Raw genomic sequence first — 19,776 nt, 5'->3', positions numbered from 1 at the left:
GTTAAGATGGACGCTGATGTGCTCCTGAGGAGGGCACATTTAAACTGCACCCCCATATCTGCATCTGGAGCCAGCCCAGTCCCCCCTGCACTACGCCTCCACAGTGGGCATTCTCAGCTGTCTGCTCCTCTCTCTAACTGTTTGTGGTTCTCTGCTCCCCTTCCTCTGCTCCTCCTTGCTGTCGATGCTTTCTCTACCAGGGGAAGAAGGAATGCCCGTACCCGCAACCAGGTACTACCAGCAGGGGTGGGGAGGGAGAGATGCCATATACAGACATATAGGGGATGGGGTCTGTTATCACTTTTAGCACACAATTTGATTTCTTCTTCCCCTCACCAATGGTACTAATGAGAGTGTGAACGGCCTTTCTCTCTTGCCAGATAGCAAGCTCCAATAAGGGACCATCAATAATGATGCCGCCTTAATGTTCTATTTTTTTGTAATGACGCCATGTAATTCATATAAAACCTTCTCACTCACTGCTATCACTTAATACACTGGTGTGGTGTGTAGGTGACTTTGATAACAACTTAATGCTTTGCTTTGCTTTACTAAACAATGTGCCTGAACTGATCTCTTTACTGTGATAATGGATGGAGCGGGATTGACATGGAGACCATGTAACTATTCCTGGCAAGGTCTTCAAAGTGAAGATGTTGTAATTATGGGCTTTGTCATTTACTGGACATGGAAATGATTTCCTTTTCAGGATTCCGGTCAACCCATTCCATTGGTTGTTGAGAGCTGCATCCGCTACATCAACCTATATGGTAATTTATTCTTTAATTTATTTGTTTTTGTCTTGTGAAGACTTTGAAATATCTCTTGAATGTCATTCAAAAGCATTGTTTCAGAGTCAACTGTCTGTATTGAAATCAGTTATGGAATGTTTATGCTATGACGAGTTACAAATTGATCAGGCATCAGTGTGGCTAGTTTAAATGCATACTCATCTGTTCCAATGGCTCTGTAGTTCTGGGGTTTGTTCCTCCTGAGGGGCTTGGTGTGAAACTCGTCCCTCCAACAGATGGCTTTTATGGGAATGCCTCTGTAATGTGTTCCAGGCACGGAGTTGCCAGTGTGTAAATATTTAGCTGTGCCTTTGCTGTGTGCACTTTTCTTTAGCTTTTCCTCACTCTAGCATCAAGCTGAACAGCAGATTCAAATTAAGCTGCTGTAATCAAATAAATGATTTTTATTTAGCCACTAGGGCAGAACATCCATTTTATATTTGTGTCTTTGTCTCTAAGTTTAAAGGGAGGAAAAGATAACAGATCTAAGACTACATTTCTTCAGTAGGGACTTCAGCTGCAGTGTTTTTTTTTATTTAGACCACTGACTGCTTTGGTCTTCTCGACCATCATATGTGATTTCATTCATGTAAGCCCCCAGGCTTTTGTATTTCCACCCACAGCCCCGGCTCTAATGAAAGTCCAGAACCTGATTAGGACCACTCTAACAAAGACCATATGAGTCCAGCAGACGGGGGGGGTGGGTGTGGAGGAGTTTTTCTGAAAAAGGGGGAAAACGAAGTCTCTTTATGGCTAGATTACACACTCTCTCTTCTGTGCTGTGCCTTTTGTGTTGGCTTTCATGTACTGAGGCATTCTGCTGTCAGCGTAATGGCAGCTTTCTTCTGACCCGAGGATCATGTTTCTCTGCTTTCAGGCTTGCAACAACAAGGCATATTCCGAGTCCCAGGATCTCAGGTCGAAGTTAATGATATTAAGAATTCATTTGAGAGAGGTCAGTTTTGTGTGTGCGTGTGCGTGTGCGTGTGCGTGCGTGTGTGTGCGCGCGCGTCATTTAGTATATTGTTCTTTTGTTTTCCTGCTGAGGGAGAAAAACGTATACATCCTCAAATATCAAAAATGATCTATCAGGGCAAAAGTTATGTCATTGAATGGGTTGTGTTAGACATCTTGTTTTAGCCTGTCTCTTGTCAAATGTAAACCACACGTCCTGGCCGAGCCTTTCCTAATGGTGTTTACAGATCCGCACAGTGATTAGGACCACCAGCTGAAAGATCTCCCCTAACTCAGTCCACATGTTGCCACATTCTCAGGTGAGGACCCCCTGATCGACGACCAGAACGACCACGATATCAACTCTGCGGCTGGGGTCTTGAAGCTGTACTTCAGGGGCCTGGAGAACCCCCTTTTCCCCAAGGAGCGCTTCTTGGACCTGATCTCCACCGTCAGTAAGTCATGACCGCAGCACTGGGCTGTGTGTGTGTGTGTGGGGGGGGGGGGGTGCTTCAGTGAGCCAGGTGCACAGGCAGGCCACTGGCCTGGATTCAGTGGTGTCTCTGCTCCCAGGCCCATCTGGCCCAGCTCTTATCAGGGGCTCCAGATGGAGGGAGGCTGACGGAGGGTGATGGAGCGCTGCATCACTGCCTGCCTCTAGCCCCTGCTGAGCAAATAGGAGCGCCAGCTTCCTGAGGGAGAGAACTTGCGACTCCCGGCTAATGAAGAATGATCCATCCGGCTCTCGGGTGAGACGCTCTACCTAAAAAAAAAAAGAATGCCCATGGGGTGGCCGTGCCCCAGTTCTCCAAAGTCTCCGGCGTGGCATCGCCTCCTCTCTGGCCTTTGCCACAGGTTAGCGGCACAAGCTATTAGCGGCGCCCCCTGTAGAGTGAGGCTAAAGGGAGAGGCCCAGTAGATCAGGCCTGGTGGGGCATTCCTCAGTGGGCTAAAGGTTTCAAGGGAAGGTAAGTGGAGAGGCGGAGAGGCTTTGGCGCAGTTCCTGCAGTTTACTTGAGCCGTGCCCCTGCGCGGAGATGTGTATCACATGCCACCGGAGCTTTACAGGACATTAGGAAGGGCTTTTTTTTTCGTGGGGCGGGGCGGAGCGTGGAGTGCGCCACATGGAAACAATCGCCACGCCACGGCTCTCTGCCCGTGATTTAACAGAGAGGTGATTGTGGCGGTGGGAAGGGGGCCACATCAGGGCTTTTGTCGGCACTCAGGTCTGTGAAAGACGTTGTAGCCTCTTGCAAGCGCCAGCTGCAGCGCCCTTGACTCCGTCTTTCTTTCAGTCTCTCTCCACTTTCTCTCCTCCCCTGTCTTTCATGTGATTGGAAAATGTTGATGAAACTCCCAAGTGGTTTTGACAAACCATAACTAATGGCACCTCGTGAGGCTGGTTTGTATTGTATTGGAACAATGTGTAAGTCTTGGGGAAGATGTAAGGCTTTTGTTAGAGGCTGCAGTGAATCAAATCTTGCCATGATAATTCATTCATTTCACTTCACTAACAGTAGTGTCCAGTTTCAGACAGGAAAAATATTTTTGTTGTTGTCCATTTGTTTACTTCGGTCCTCTTTTCTGATGTTTTGCCTGTGTTTTCATGCTAATATTTTCAAGATGGAGCACAGCTCAGTCATTTGTGACGCTGTAATGAATTTGCTTTCTAACCCCTCACATTGTTCTATGTTCCAGAACTGGAGTCTTCAGCTGAAAGAGCTCATCACATTCAGCAGATCATCGTGACTCTTCCTCGTACCGTGATCATCGTCATGAGATACCTGTTCGCATTCCTCAATCAGTGAGTGTGGAGAGCCTCCTATTGTGCCACAACCCCCAGCATGGCACCCTTTTGATTTGAACGATCCAGAAACAAACAGTGTGTGTGTGTGTGTGTGTCTGTATGGTGGTGTGTACAGTATGTGTGTATGCACTAACTGCAAACTCTCATGCCAGCAGGGTTCTTTGCTCTGAAATGATTAGCTTGCCATAGTTGTCAGGATCTGGCTGGAGACGGATAAAAAACAACATGCCTGTTGTCTAGTAAATCAGAATGGGCTTGGAAATCACAGCAAGCCCTCGCAGCCATAGACACATTCATTTACAAAGAGTCGTCGAATGGTCCCACTGTTCACATCTAATTTATTACGCCATCTGTCAGCCCCACTTTAAACGTTATTTATGAGTGCTGAAACTCATCTCTCTGAAGTAATATACCTGTCCTATTTTATTGGACTGTTATTGATGCCACCATTGCCCAGATCCCCTTTAGAACAAAGAAGTTTATTTCATAGCCAGAGTTTTTACTCTTGTGATTTTTTTTTTTTAACTCAAACCCCCTCTTCCCTCCCTTCACCCTTCACCCTTCACTACAGGAATTTGTACCTTTGCCAGAAGCAGAGCTTTATACATCTCTCTCTCTCTCTTTCTCTTTCTCGCTCGCTCGCTCGCTCGCTCTCAGTGGGTCAGCAGGCTTTAGCTTTGATTATGTTTTTTTTTCTTGTATGGAGGAGTTATGGGCGCAGAGCTGGGCTGAGCACAGGATGCTGTGCACATGATGAATGTGAGGGCTTAATGCGGATATGGTAAACGCAGGCCTGCTGAACTTACATGTGTTACCAGGATTTCCTGATTTGGGGGATGTGGAGCGATATTCTAACCGAGTGGAGAAGTCAGTATGTCGTCGGCTTACAGGGAAACACCAGCCCAAACTCTGCGATGTCACAGGCAGATATGACTTATCTTAAGATTACGCTCACTAGCTTTGGGAACATGTTTTCACAGAGTTTGAGTTACTCCACAGAGTCTGCTACTACAGAGACTAGTAGAGGGAGCTTTTAAGGTCTTTTGTACAGAAGGTGTGGTTACAGTCTGTTGGGATTAAACACCGTCCTTTTCTCCTCCCCCCTCCCCCTCCCTCCTCCGTCCAGCCTGTCCCAGTACAGTGACGAGAACATGATGGACCCCTACAACCTGGCCATCTGCTTCGGCCCAACCCTCATGCCCATCCCGGACGGCCAAGACCCCGTAGCGTGCCAGGCCCAAGTCAATGAGGTCATCAAGACCATCATAATCCACAACGAGCTCATCTTCCCCAGCCCGCGCGAGCTGGACGGTCCGCTCTATGAGAAGTGCATGACCGGAGGAGAGGAGTACTGGTGAGCGGGGCACAGGCTGTTGCATGGCAACACAGACCAAAGACACTACATGCAGTGCAATGGCAGCAGGTTGTGGTTCGTTTTATGGGTGTTGTAAGAGGCAGTTTGTAGACATCCAATCTCTGGTACTTTTAGCACATAATAAAAAAGAGATGCAAAGTAGCTAGTTTGTCAGTAATTGTCATTATCATCATTATTGGAGTCATTAGGCCTTCTATTTCCTCATAGAGAATGTTTTTGGCTCTCCCTGTACCTCTGCAGTGATAGCCCCCACAGCGAGCCCGGGACCATCGATGAGGCAGACAACGGCACTGAGCCCCACACCAGTGATGATGGTGAGTGGCGCAGCCTCCCCACATGTTTCCAATACTGGGAGTGTTTTTTCCTCTGTGACTGTTTATGTCTGGGGGAAGAGAGCAGACGCACTGGAGAACAACAGCCACTCAGGCATCACACCATTTTGAACAGAACCCCTCATGATAATTCAGCCGTTCAATCGAAAAAAAAAAGAAAAACGTCTCTGTGCTGTTTTCTATTTCTCTCCATCTGTTCTCTCCTGTGCGTCCCAGCCATGTTTGCAGTTGTGCTGATAAGAACTCCCAAAAAGAAAATAATCTTTTGGGCTGCTTGGCAACTAGAGGCCGTGTTTTGAATCTCCGCCGCGCGCGCGGCTGTTCTCTCACCCTTTCGCTCTCTTGGCAGCGTTGCTGAGCTCTGCAGCACTGGCCACTGCGCCTGGGCACCGTGTCATTCTGATCCGACGCAGTAGTCAGCACTTTGGCCGCGGGTGGCCCAGCGGCTTGATATATATAGACAATATAATTCATGAAATGAGCCATTCAGTTAAGGCGCATACACTCTTCACAGACGACGATGACAAACATCAGCGCAGCATGACGAGGCTGTAGCGCTGACCGCAGCGGATATGCCACCGCGGTAAGCAGCCAATGACACGGAGCTGTCTCGGTGCGCATTTTGAGATGTACAGTACATGGTTGATTCTGAAGTTCAGGATGGACGGCCGGTTTTGTGTGCGGCCGCGGCTGATGTTTTGGGCTGCTCACTGGGCTGGAGGAGCGGTCTCTTCATCTGCCCAGATGGTTCTCCCGTCAGCGCTGGCTGACCTTATTCACTGGCAGATAATGAGGAAGATTCCTAATGGGTTGTGACAGCCCAGGCCTTGCAAAGGCTCTCGTCTAGCAAGAGCCCAGAAACACATTGTTGGCCATCTCTCTTTCTCTTTCTCTCTCTCTCACTCTCTCTCCTCTCTCTCACACTCTTTTTCTCTCTCTCTCTGGTATTATCAGCCTTTCACCAGCCTTTAGTTTTTTTTAAGAGTATTTCCACCCAGACTCCCTGCCTGTCCTCCTCTTTGTGTGAAGGCAGTGCAGTGTAGTGAGTCCAGCCTGAGAGCCCTCCCTCTTTGTGGTGCCTGTTCCCGTGTCCTCGCCACCCTCTGACCGACTAATTGCGCTCGACCCCCCCCCCCCCCCCCCCCCCCCCCCCAATGAGAGTTAACGCGGTGATCCCATCTCTTCTGCGGTCACCCGGCTCTGAAGTGACCCTCTCCTGCCAGCGCCTGTGAGGGCGAAGAGAATGGGGATGCTCTGGTGGGTCACTAATTTGGGCCGACACTGTTCCCTGGTCACTGGGACCCAAGTTGGGCGGGAGGCCTGTCTCAGCCCCAGTGCTGGGGGGCCTGTGGAGAATTCCCCACCCTTTAATCGGAGCTCTCGGAGGGCAAAGTCAAGTCACGTGGCCTTGACTGTCCTGGCTCTCTGCAATCGGGCGTTGCCACAGCAACAGCACCACTCTCTGACACAGAAATGAAAGAATCACATGCCTGATTTGTGCGCCTGACTTCTGTGCCCATCAGAACCCAAGACTTGAATAGCCATTTATGAGCCTGATTATAGGTCTCGCATTTAATCTCTTATATCCTGAGGCGTGCTATTACAGTGTGATAACGCAGGATGTATGTTATAACCACTGATAACGTCTGAGTGGCCAGTCTGTAGAAGATAAAGCCTAAGACCTTATTATGAGTGGTGTGTTTATAGACAGGCTTGTCTTCTGTAGACGGGGTATGTGACATACTGTATGTCTGTGGTGTGCTTTATAGACAGGCTTGTCTTCTGTAGACGGGGTATGTGACATACTGTATGTCTGTGGTGTGCTTTATAGACAGGCTTGTCTTCTGTAGACAGGGTATGTGACATACTGTATGTCTGTGGTGTGCTTTATAGACAGGCTTGTCTTCTGTAGACGGGGTATGTGACATACTGTATGTCTGTGGTGTGCTGTATAGACGGACATCTCTTCTGTAGACGGGGTATGTGACATACTGTACTGTATGGCTGTGGTGTGCTTTATAGACAGGCTTGTCTTCTGTAGATGGGGTATGTGACCTACTGTATGTCTGTGGTGTGCTGTATAGACGGACATCTCTTCTGTAGACGGGGTATGTGACATACTGTACTGTATGTCTGTGGTGTGCTTTATAGACAGGCTTCTCTTCTGTTGATGGGATATGTGACATAATGTATGTCTGTGGGATATTCTCTCCATCTACCTTTGTTCCTCTCTCTCTTTTGCTCTCTGTCTCTCTTCCTTATTGGCTGTCTGTGTTAGAGCACCACCCTGTAATTTCACCCCCGGATGGAGCTCTTAATGACCTTGATTGGGCTCAGTGGTGGCCATGGAGATATCCCGCTGCTGGACGATTTAGGCCGTCCATCTAATTAACCCAGACTGACCCCTGCCGTCTGACAGTGGGAGACGCTGAGGCGTGGCTGCGTCTGTAGCCCCCGGCCCTCCAGACACCAGTCAGAGGGGCCCGGTGGACCTGCCCGGGTCCCTGTCCTGCTCGGTCCCCTGTCCTGCTCGCCTGGCGTCCTGCTGGCTCATCTGAGGGAGTGGATTGCTCAGGCTACGTCCCCCCCCACCCCCGCCAGCACTCTCTGCATGCAGGCTTTGATTTGATGCTTTGAGTTGTTTTGGCATCAGCTGTGATGCTTCCTATTACTGGGTCACATCACCCGCTCTTGTGTGACAATGATGATGTGGAGCCCCAGGGAAGGTGTGTGTGTGTGTGTGTGTGTGTGTGTGTGTGTGTGTGTGTGTGTGTGTGTGTGTGTGTGTGTGTGTGTGTGTGTGTGTGTGTGTGTGTGTGTGTGTGTGTGTGTGAGTGTGTGTGTGTGTTGTGCGCCAGACATGCATCTTTGGCACTCTTCCCTGTCTCCCCCTGTGGGTCTAAGCACAGGAGTCCCTGGGGTGGCGGCTCTAGCCAGCGGTCCCCACTGACCCCAGCCCTGCGGCTGCGTCCTGCTGTCTCCCCTGGTGGATAAGCTGCAGATGGAGCAGTGTGTCCTGACCTCACATGTAAACATGGGCCACTCATTCACTGTGCAGGCTGGGAGAGGTGCTGAATGCACCCTCCAATCAATCAATCAGAGAGAGAGAGAGAGAGAGAGAGAGAGAGAGAGAGAGAGAGAGAGAGAGAGAGAGAGAGAGAGAGAGAGAGAGAGAGAGAGAGAGAGAGAGAGAGAGAGAGAGAGAGAGAGAGAGAGAGAGAGAGAGAGAGAGAGTTCTTTATACTCTTTCATGACCGACGTGCAAGGACCTCTCAAGATTACAATCATACAGAAAGCCTTTTCACTGCCCACCTGATTGCTTTTGTACTGTATGCATTCAGAGGTTTCCTTCCATGTCTTCGTCCTTTTGTTAAGGGTCTTGGCACTGTTTAGGTCAATGCACTGGTGTGTTCTACTCAGACACACGTCTAACACACACACTTTTTGTCCCAGTGTGCTTGAAACTAGGCATTAAAGCACTGTATTTGTCAAAGACTTTACACACACACACACACATACAGTACATACACACATACACGTATACACAAATGCATTCCTAGATGGTATACTGTATGGCATCATTACCATCTTAACCACTCAAATAACCATAACAATCACAGCTGTTTATGTACAGTAGCCTGTATCTGTTTCAGCACTTAGCCAGCAGACAAGGCTGGCATTAGAGCCTCTCCCTGGAAACACACCGAGAACAGATATCCTCATAAAACACAATGTCATGGCTTTAATATTGCGCTCTCTCTCTCTCTCTCTCTCTCTCTCTCTCTCTCTCTCTCTCTCTCCTCTTTTTTTTTTTTTCTCTCTCTTTTTTTCTCTCTCTCTCTCTCTCTCTATGACACTATTTCTGTCACATGCAGAAGTAGAGCAGATTGAAGCCATTGCCAAGTTTGACTACACGGGTCGCACCCCGCGGGAACTGTCCTTCAAGAAGGGGGCGTCGCTGCTGCTGTACCACCGCGCTTCGGAGGACTGGTGGGAGGGTCGGCACAATGGCGTCGACGGCCTCATCCCACACCAGTACATCGTGGTGCAGGACCTGTGAGTACATGGCCATCTCCTGTCTGACTGAGCCCTGTTGCAGCGTATCCAGCAGGGATATCCTCTCATCCGTTAAGTACTGTACAAGTGAGAGTTCAGCGTGTGAGAGTTCAGCGCACGCTTTAGATAAGGGCCTCGGCGCAAGTGAATTAATGCGGATTAGAATGTAAACACCGTCAATAACATCAACAGGACGGAGAAAAATATATCAGTCTGTTGGACAGCTGACCTTCTCAATCCTACACATTAGCACCATTACAGGCCAGCAGGGCAGGAGGAGCGCATTGGGGCTCTGTGTCGCTGGGCTAACGGAAGAGCAGGCTTAAGTACCTCGGCACACAACCTTGATCTGATCACCCCCGCCGCTCGTCAGATCCGTCCGTAATGAGGCCCTCCTAAACGCCGCCATGCATAATTCATGGCTGCTCCACTGACTGATCTTGGCCTAATTCTCTGCTGTGTATTTGCATACCATGCAGCCCATTAATGTTTTCCACTGCAATTGGCCCAGGCTCAGCTTCAGAAGTGTGCTTTTGGCAGCTGTGAATTTGTCATAGGTTGTGTGTGTGTGTGTGTGTGTGTGTGTGTGTGTGTGTGTGTGTGTGTGTGTGTGTGTGTGTGTGTGTGTATATGGGGGCATATCTTGCATATCAAGCAAGATCATCAGTGGCATAATTTAAGTCAAAAGTAGAACAAAGGCAAATTACTTTCCATTATTTGATTTCACATCCTACATACAGATGTCTCTGATTTTAATTACTGATAGAATTTAAGTAGTGTCTTCTTGATGAATGAGTTTATATGGTAGGTGAGTCACAGACACAGGTCTCTGCATAATTGCTCCTAATGGAGGAAAGGAAGAGGCAGAAAATGGATTATTTGAGGCTCTTAATGTCTGACAGACAGCGTGGATGTGAGTTCTGTCAGATTAAGACATTGTGTGGCCCCAGACAGGACATTAAAAGGCCCAGGGGCGCAGCTGGGTTTCTTTCTGAAGCTCAAATTAGGTAATAAAGCTCAAATTGGAATTCATGGAATTCATGGCTCAATTGATTTGCTGCATTTTGGGAGGGGGCATTAGTAGTCTGCTCAGTGCCATCTCTGGTGCATCTCCGCCATTCCTGTTTTCTTTGTTTGACTGTTTGTTTGTTTGTTTGTTTGTTTGTTTGTTTGTTTTTTGTGTCTCACAGAGATGATGCGTTCTCAGACAACCTCAGTCAGAAGGCTGACAGTGAGGCCAGCAGTGGGCCAGTGTTGGACGACAAGAGTTCGTCCAAAAATGACCTGCAGTCTCCCTGTGAACACAACCCAGAGTACCCCTTCGGTGGCGTTATGGGACGGTGAGTTTGCTGTGCTGCTTTTGGATACGTTTTGAACTGACCGCTAAGCAGCGGTAGAGATGTGAGCAGACGTTTTGTTGTCCGTCGTTGTCACGGTGCTGTGCTCTGCTGACCGTTACTCTGACTTGCAGGGTGCGGCTGCGCTCGGACGGGGCAGCGATACCTCGCCGCCGTAGTGGTGAGACCCATAGTCCCCCGAGAGGCACGGACACTCCCCCGCGCGCTGCCGCCTGTCCCAGCAGCCCCCACAAGGTGGCTGTGAGCCGCGGGCGCATCGAGAGCCCAGAGAAGAGGCGTCTGGGCACGTTCGGCAGTGCCGGCAGCATCAACTACCCGGACAGGAAGACCTACCCGGAGGGTCACCCGCTCAGGCCCGTCCCCGGGGCCACACGCCACAGCAGCCTCGGAGACCACAAGTCCCTGGAGGCCGAGGCCTTGGCTGAGGTAACTAGCTCCCATAGACACTTCACGCACTGCACATCATCCAGATTTCTCTTCACACAGAGATATGGGCCCAAGTGAGTTCAACTCGGCCTAAAAGAAGTTTGTTTGGGTCAGACTCTGCTCAGTGGTGCTGAGGCCAGTCCTTATCTTTCCCATTCTCTCTGATTCAACTCAAACCACTTTTATTCCATTTCTATTTCATATTCTAACTGTGCACTGCTCCAGCATTGCCTCTTACAATGGGTGAAGTGCAAGGTTACTCTGTTTCAAGCATTAATGTGGGAATTAAATCATTCATGGAGTAGGAGTGATCCCAGGTACGGTCCATTCAGAACAGAAACAAAAAGCCCTCAGAGGCTCTTTCTATGGCAGCTGGTGTTCCTGTATTCCTCTGGTAGGTAATAGCCCATCAGTGAATGGATCTGTGCAGCACTTCTCACTCTCTCTCTGTCCTCCACAAAGCCCAGGATCCCATTAATGCATATGGATATGTCTGGGTCCAGGCTGAGGCACTCATTTCTCTCGGTCGCACCCAGCGATCATAATAAAAGTGATGACACAGAGGGCCAAATGGCCTTTGCAATAATAGTGCACGCTGTCATCTCTGTTGGCTAATGTACTCTGGTGACGACGTGTGCTGTAAAGAGGTGGCAGAGTTACGACCACACAAACAACCCACTGAGGACTCTATTCTCAGCATGGCACACATTTGCGTTCAAACTAACTGCTAAAAATGAAGTCTGTATTGCTGTATAATAATTGCTGTATTTGTGTGTGTGTGTGTGTGAGGGGGGTTCTGTGTAGTGTGTGTGTGTGTGTGTGTGTGTGTAGTGTTGTGTGTGTTTATATATTTGCGTTGTCCATCTGTCATCAGATGGTTTTATCTGGATGTCTGGATCCAAAGGGCATTTGCTTAATAGTTGGTCAGTCAGTGGAGGTGCCGTAAGTGGGCAAGCTGGTCTTTGTTTGCCCAGAGCCAGGGGCCCCTTTGTGAGTCTGAGGGCTGTCTGTGGTGCTGGGTAAATGTCACGGGGGGAAAAACTGTGGCTTTGAGAAGAACATTTTCAAAGGAGAAACTTGAGGCACCAAATACCACTCAACCCTTAAAGCTGTTAACTCTATTCTGTAGGCTGACAGTAACGGTCAGTTTGGGTTGGATCTTTTTTTTTTTTTCAGAAATATAGAGAATTTTGTAATCCTCAGAATCCATGTGCAGAAATATTGGAGGTTTTTGTCTGTTTTGCCGAGAGCTCAAATGTTGTGTCCTAAATGCCCAAGCATTTGACCATAATGATCCAGTAACGGTACCATCTTAATTAAGCACTCCGGAGCATCTTCTTTGAAGAGTCCTTCATTAGTGCTGCAGTAAACACTTCATTAGCGCATGCGGTATCAATGGCCGTTGCAAACGAGTCAGAAATATTGCTTTTAAATATGCTGAAGGATCCCTCAAAAGTGCAGTCCTGTTTGGTGTACATGACCCATTTGTTCGAGATCTCTTATGGAATGCTTCTCTTTTCAGTCTGTCATGTGTGTCTACTCACAGGACATAGAGAAGACCATGAACACAGCGCTGCACGAGCTCCGTGAGCTGGAGCGCCAGAACACGGCCAAGCAGGCGCCGGACGTGGTGCTGGACACGCTGGAGCCGCTCAAGAACCCGGCCAGCTCGGAGCCGGGCAGCCCTCTGCACACCATCGTCATCCGCGACCCGGACGCCGCCATGCGCCGCAGCTGCAGCGGCTCCAGCAGCGAGATGATGACCACCTTCAAGCCGGCGCTCTCGGCCCGCCTGGCCGGGTCCCAGTTGCGCCCGCCACCCATGAGACCCCAGCGCCCCGCGCCACCACAGCAACCGCACCACCACCACCACCGCCACCACCACCAACCGGGGCAGGGCCAGCCGGGACCGGGACACCGCTCCAGTAGCTCAAGCTCCTCTGGGGTGGGCAGCCCCGCCGTCACCCCCCACCGAGAAGATCTTCCCCAACAGCAGCGCCAATGCTAACGCTAACGCTAACACGGCCGCCGCCAATGATAAGTCGGGCACTATGTAGTGGCCAGACTGGTTAGGGGTCTGCCCCGTCCTGGAGGCCTGGCGAACGGCTGCTGCATCTGGCCACCGGAAGCCTGATGCTGTTCCTCTGACAAGAGGGAAGAATGAAATTGCAAAAGGAAGCAAAAGAGTTCTTGGTCCTCTGTCAGGTTTTTCCTCAAAGTTATAATTAGCCCTTCTCTCCCTCTCTCCACTAAAATTCTCCTCCTTCTGAAGGTGAACATGGGTTGCCATGGTGACCAACCCTGTGGAGAAGCTGAAAAATGCTCACATTCTAACAGAGATTCATGAAGCACAGGTGAAACATAATAGAGGTGGAAAAAGACATGCCTGTTTTTGTTTTCCTACCTTCCTTTAGACACCTTTAATTTTACCTCAGAAATAATTCCATTAATAAATTCAGTATATTTGGCTAGGTCCCATTCCTCTAGACCTTTTGTTGACTGTTTATAGAGCAATATATTGTTATGGCATTAGTAATTTTTTTTTCCTCCTGCACTGGTTATCCAGAGATCTCTCTCCATGACGGGGGGACAAATTAGCTCCCCCTGGTTTGAAGGGAAGTTCTGAGGCAGTCCTGCTCTCCTAAACTGGATTATAAATGTACATTTAGACTACCAGACTTCTCAAAGACTGTGACCAAAACGGCATCTTGCCTTTGAGCTGTACCTGTACATAGAGACTTCCTGTACTTGAAATTGTAATGCCTTTTGTTTGTAGTATAAGGGATGTTCAACTAAGTAATTACAATACATAGCCAAGTTGTAAACATAATGTATGAGATGCAGAAAACTGAAACCATATACCAACTAATTGTAAGAAACCTGTGGTATAAAAATAATTGTGTAGTTTAACTTGTATATACAGTAACTCCTGAGTAGATTTTTTAAGTGTTAATCTTGTATAGTCTAAGACAGACCAGGCAAGGACATGACAATGGGATTTTTCCCATAGAGCAGGCAAACAACCCACCACCAAGCAACCAGCAAACCATAGATGGAAAAACAATTCCTGATCTGTTTTCTCTCCCCCATTTCTGCATGAATGGGCCACAGAAAATGATTTGGAGTAGAGCTCATCCCACACATTCTGCATCGCATTTCAGAGTATTCCAGTAATGCATTAACCACTAATGCACACACACACAATGTTCGTCATGTACAGTATCATTAAAAAGGTTCATTACATTTTTCTTCATTCATCATCCAATATCATCAAAATTGGAATCACACTCTTTATTCTTGGACGGTGAAACAGACTAAAAGCGAACCCTACTCTGTGATTTACTGTATGTCAGTAGATTATTCATTCATTTGATGAAGTCATGATAGATCTGGGCCCGTATTCACAAAGAATTTTAAGGTTAAATGTAGCTCCTAACTGGCGAATTTAGGAGTAACTCCTAAAAATAATGGATGTGTCAATCTTAACTTTAGGACAGCATTTTTGTGCTGAAAGTACCATCATAAATCTATGAGTTTAGAAGTAGTCGATAGGACTCCTAACTCACTAAGACCAATTAACAACAGATTGGAAAGTAGCAGTTTGTACCATTCCCCGACACAGTGTTTTGAAATGTCCACATTACAATGTTTTGCTCATGCAAAGTCAATTACATGAGATCTGAACCCCAAGGGAATAACTGTGTAGCCTGAGAGGGATGGAATAACGCCACCAGCAACAACTAAAACCATTGTCAACATGTAAACTAAATGTGGGCTTAAATTGTATTGTTTATCAAATTAAATGAAGCTACTTGCTCTCTTTACTATGCAAATGTGTAATCATACAGATGCATTTTATCAACTAAAGATACTGTGCCAATCCATAGTGTATTCCATCACTGTTACTGTAGCCTTATCTTAGGAGTTGTCGTTTTTATTTTTTTACTAAAAGTTGGTCTCAGCAGCTTTGTGAATAGGTTTTAACAGAAAACTCTTTGTTAACAACTTTTCATGCGATTCCAGGAGTACTCTTAGTGAACAGATGAAATACTTTGTCAATATGGGCCCTTGTCTTCAGCTAAAGAGTGTTTTAATAGAATCATGTTAACAAAGGCTGAAGTGATGCCCTGCCCTCTCCAACCCAGAGAATTACTCACTGAGGCTCCATCTTATGCTCTCTGTCTTGGAAAGCACGGGATTGCAGCAGCACTGCTGCTCACTCACCCAGTCACTCACACACTCACTCACTCACTCTGTAAACAAGGATTGGTATGATAGTGATACACTCTCATGGGCTTGCCTCTTGGTGTGTGTCTGTGTGTGTGTGTGTGTGTGTGTGTGTGTGTGTGTGTGTGTGTGTGTGTGTGTGTGTGTGTGTGTGTGTGTGTGCGTGTGCACACGCGTCACTAGTGTGAACTCTCATCCAGTGAGCCTATTGTTATGGATCGGAGAACTCACAGTGCCTGACCACCTGGTGTGGAGGTTCTTCTGGGCCGTGTTTTTTTTTTTTTTTTTTTTAAAAGTCCACCTACGCAGACGGGAAGGCCTGACCCCCATGCCGCCAGAGCCTCTTTCACATGCCCCCAATCTGTCATCCTAGCTTCTTCTCAGAGGTGCCCGTCTATGCCTACTGATAGGATAGAGAGAAATACTCACTCATGTACGAAATATTTGCCTGATTGACCCAGATATGCAATCAGATGGACTCCAATGAGATCTTTGGACACGGTCCCTGCCTGGCACCTAATTTAGCATGTCACTTTCAGGCAGCTTCACAGAAGCCTCTTGCTTGTTGGGGTCTCATAGATGTTATGCCTGTATTACCACTTACAGTACAATGCTGGAAAAATATAGTTTTGTTTACTTTCGAAATGTGATCAAACGGGCAGCCTTGCTTCAGCAGATCTGAGCACAGTCCTTGTTTTTGTTTTTTCTTTTGCAGTGTCACACATCAACCGATGTTCACGTCCCTGTGTCATTCCTCATCTCATAATCACTGAATTAAATACTCAATAAATAGGAATCATGTTGAAAAAACGAGATGTCCAATGCCACTCCTGCTGGTAGCATGTTGAATAGACACCAAGGCTTCCCTGTAGTTTCTGTAATCTCTGCTGATAACTCGCTTAGACAATACAAACACATACTCATAACCTGCATGGTCACTATAGAGGAGGAGAAATGTCTCTTTGTGCAAACAACTGCCACTATTAGTAACAATGATTTGTGCTCCTTTATTCTTAAAATCGCACAAGCACATGAAGAGTATGTCTTCTTTTACAGAGACAGGCATGTTCAGACCTAATAGGTCAATGATATCCGGCTGATGATGTGTAGGGCCTTGATGGATCCAAATATAACAGAAACAGGTGCGGTTTAATTTCAAAAGCACGTTTCCTCTTTATTTTTTGACAGGTGTAGGCTACACTTGGGTTCTCTATGAAAGGTTTTTTTTCTTCTAAAAATCACAGTCTTGCTGAGGATTGCAAGACTGTGATTATGCCTATCTAGTCATCCTTGATGCTGTGATCATGTGGCCCAATGAAGGTTCTAATGCCCTCTAGTGGCTTGGAAGATAATCAATGGGGGATTCAAGTGAAGCTTGGAATGGCATATCAGACTGGTACATGAGCGCCCACTGCAGGCCACTGCAGGTACTAGTCCCTTTATCATCATTTCCGTGTAGCTTACAAGGCAGGCTCTTTGGGGGACATCTCAGGAGGAAGCCACATTAGGTCAATCTGTTTTTTTTTTTTTTTTTATCTTTTGGATATTTTAGTTTTTATCATTCCTGTCTTTTTCAAACTTTGCATGCATGTATTGTTTTCTTCATTAACAAGATTGCACATGCCCAAAAGGAAAGCACAGACTTCAGCCATCGACATATTCCAACTGTCTCCGTCATGATCTATTTGTTTTTATCATTTAGACATTTACAAGTGCCTTTGGTGCACATCATTCGTTGATTACAGACTTGCATATTTTTTTGGAGAAGTAATATGTTTTCTTTCATAATCGTACATGCCTCTGTAATGATCAAGTGCATTCCCAAACTAACTGTTAAATCAGAGACCGCCCTCTGTATGAACTCTGTATGAAGTAAGATATTTTAATAGCCTAAAACCTTGCCTGTGCTGTCAACAAAGTTAGAATTATTTTATGATTTTTAATATTTTCGGATTTTTGTAGGGATCGTGTCAAGGCCCTTCGTAAAATCCTGCCGTCTCGTGGACGTAATCGCTCTCCTCTCTCCATTTCTGCCTCTTAAGACCTCTGACTGTGTCACAGTGGAGCTTTGCAATCCTTAGCAGTATGCTTATTCTACCTAGTGAATGCATTGCAGTATTAAAGGCTTGGTGAGCCTGTTTGAGGATCTTGCCACTTGCACGGTTACAAAAAGCACTCGACACACCCTTACTGTGGTGCTTACGGAAATAGGCATCATATCTGTCTTAGGTTTTGAGTTTAGGAATGTATGCTAACACAGGTTGTATTGTATGTTTGCTAACATGCCAAGCTCTTTCTTTTTTGATTTCTGAGCTCACCTCTCACATGACCAAACTGGCTGGCTGTCTGTGGCATAGGTTGTGAATCTCTGTCATACTCTTTTGCCCTTTCGTGTCAAGTGAACCTGTCTGTGAAATGAGTGTCTGAGTGGTTGAATTCCCTGTGATGTAAATGTACACCATGCCACTGATTGGATGTGAAGAATCCTGATGTTTAAATAAATACAAATTACTTTTTTGCCCTCCATTGAAGGTGACATGAGCTTGTCTCTTCCTGTTGCTTATCAATCTGCATGTCTTCTGTGATGGTCTACACATGATGATATTGAACAAATGGCTGACTGATGAAAGAATAGACCCTGTATTATTTTAAGAAATAGTAAGTGATTCTAAGCTAATACACTTTTTTTTTTTTTTAAAGTATATTTTTTGTGCTTTTTTTTTGGACGGGACAGTGGAGAGTGATAGAAGCAAGTGGGAGGGAGAAAGAGATGGGGCGGGATCGGGATATGACCGCAGGTCAGATTTGAACCTGGGTCCCCGTGGGCACTTGGGCCCGTACATGGTACGGGCGCTGTAGCCTGCTGCGCCACAGCGCCCCCAGCCAATGCCCTTTTGTCACATTCAGCAGAGATCTTCTCACGATTGACTAGTAGTCTGTTATATGTACACACTGAAAAAGTGTAAGTGTGCCTACACAGTCCTGGCTCTGTAACCTGAAAATAAACACAGTGGGTGCGAGTTATAGCCTATAAGTCAGACACACAAAGTGGGTAGAGTCAGGCCAAAGTTAATTAGTCTTGGGTCAGATACAGTAGATTACTTTGAAATGTAATGTATTATTGAGTATAAGTAAGTATAGTAAGTATATATGCTCTTTTGATCCCGTGAGGGAAATTTGGTCTCTGCATTTATCCCAATCCGTGAATTAGTGAACACCCTCAGCACACAGTGAGGTGAAGCACACACTAATCCCGGGGCAGTGAGCTGCCTGCAACAACAGCGGCGCTTGGGGAGCAGTGAGGGGTTAGGTGCCTTGCTCAAGGGCACTTCAGCCGTGCCTACTGGTCGTGGTCTGAACCGGCAACCCTCCGGTTACAAGTCTGAGGCGCTAACCAGTAGGCCACGGCTGCCCCACAGACTACTTGCCAATATTTGCAATCAGTAACGTAATCCATTGAATTACAAAAATAATGTAATGTAATCTGAATACTTTCAGATTACTTCAAAATAAAAAAACCTGAAAAATGAAATACATTGAATAAAAAATACACTCAATCAAGATAATTTTGACACTGAATAGCATGTCTGACAATGCCAATGCACGCCCAGAATGCCTTCTATTGCATTATGTAATGCTATTCTCACAAGTAGGAGCATCACCCTTTTTGTCTGTTTCAGACGAATTGATGGAGAAAAAAGTGTATTGAAAAGGCCCTTGACTGTGTGTTTACGAGTGTGTGTTGGGGATGCAAGATGGCCTACTTGATCGGTAAAATACTGACATTGTGTCTTCTACATTCCGTGTCCATTTACTCCAAATTGGGCCTATCTATTAATTTTCCGACTATTAACTACACTGCATATTGACTGCATGATGTAAAGCTACTATAGTATTTTGTAATTTCTATTTTATTGAGTTAAAGAAAATTACTATGTATTTCCTATCAAAATACTTTATTGTATTTTTATTTGTTTTAAAAATACTGCAAAATAATCTCTGTGAGACATCTATGTGATGTCATAAAAGTGCAGAATGATGGAAGCTAATTGGTGCTGACTTATGCCAAGCAGACACTGTGATGTTGACCTGATTTCAGCCCAGAATCAGTTGGATCCGACAAACCTTTGAATCAGGTCTGTCCGATTTGTTGTGTAGTTTGAGCAGGCGCGCAACTAGAGCCTGCTAATTATTTCAACCAAAACCACGTTGCCACGTACACAGCTCATTCAGCATCATTACAGTACAGCAAAATTATACCATTTACCGTACATCAGTGGTTCTCAGTGTAAGGACCAGGGTCCCAGAGTTAAATTAACATTGGGGTACCAAAGGATCTACTAAAAAAGGGGACTACTACAAAAGAGGGGACTGGTGGCCAAAGACCAAAGGGGTTTCCTCGGCTCTGATGTATTGTTCTTGTCGGGACCTGGGGGAGCTCCCCCCGGAA

At 46.7% G+C, this 19,776-nt stretch overlaps 1 protein-coding gene across 1 annotated transcript in view; it reads left to right on the top strand.

Moving 5' to 3' along the window:
* Positions 1–17,852, top strand: part of srgap3 (SLIT-ROBO Rho GTPase activating protein 3) — an 80,132-nt gene extending 62,280 nt beyond the window's left edge. Inside the window, 11 exon segments of the mRNA XM_042089038.1 lie at positions 710–770; positions 1,669–1,746; positions 2,066–2,200; positions 3,444–3,549; positions 4,679–4,906; positions 5,168–5,241; positions 9,135–9,315; positions 10,506–10,655; positions 10,787–11,099; positions 12,646–13,065; positions 13,067–17,852. Coding sequence (XP_041944972.1) covers positions 710–770; positions 1,669–1,746; positions 2,066–2,200; positions 3,444–3,549; positions 4,679–4,906; positions 5,168–5,241; positions 9,135–9,315; positions 10,506–10,655; positions 10,787–11,099; positions 12,646–13,065; positions 13,067–13,156 — 1,836 coding nt within the window. The 3' untranslated portion in view covers positions 13,157–17,852.
* Positions 17,853–19,776: the final 1,924 nt, after the last annotated feature.

Source organism: Alosa sapidissima, chromosome 4 (genome assembly GCF_018492685.1).
Source record: "Alosa sapidissima isolate fAloSap1 chromosome 4, fAloSap1.pri, whole genome shotgun sequence".
In the NCBI taxonomy this organism is placed as follows: Eukaryota; Metazoa; Chordata; class Actinopteri; order Clupeiformes; family Clupeidae; genus Alosa; species Alosa sapidissima.
The sequence above is the reverse complement of the archived record's forward strand: the minus strand, read 5'-3'. Positions and strand labels throughout refer to the sequence as shown.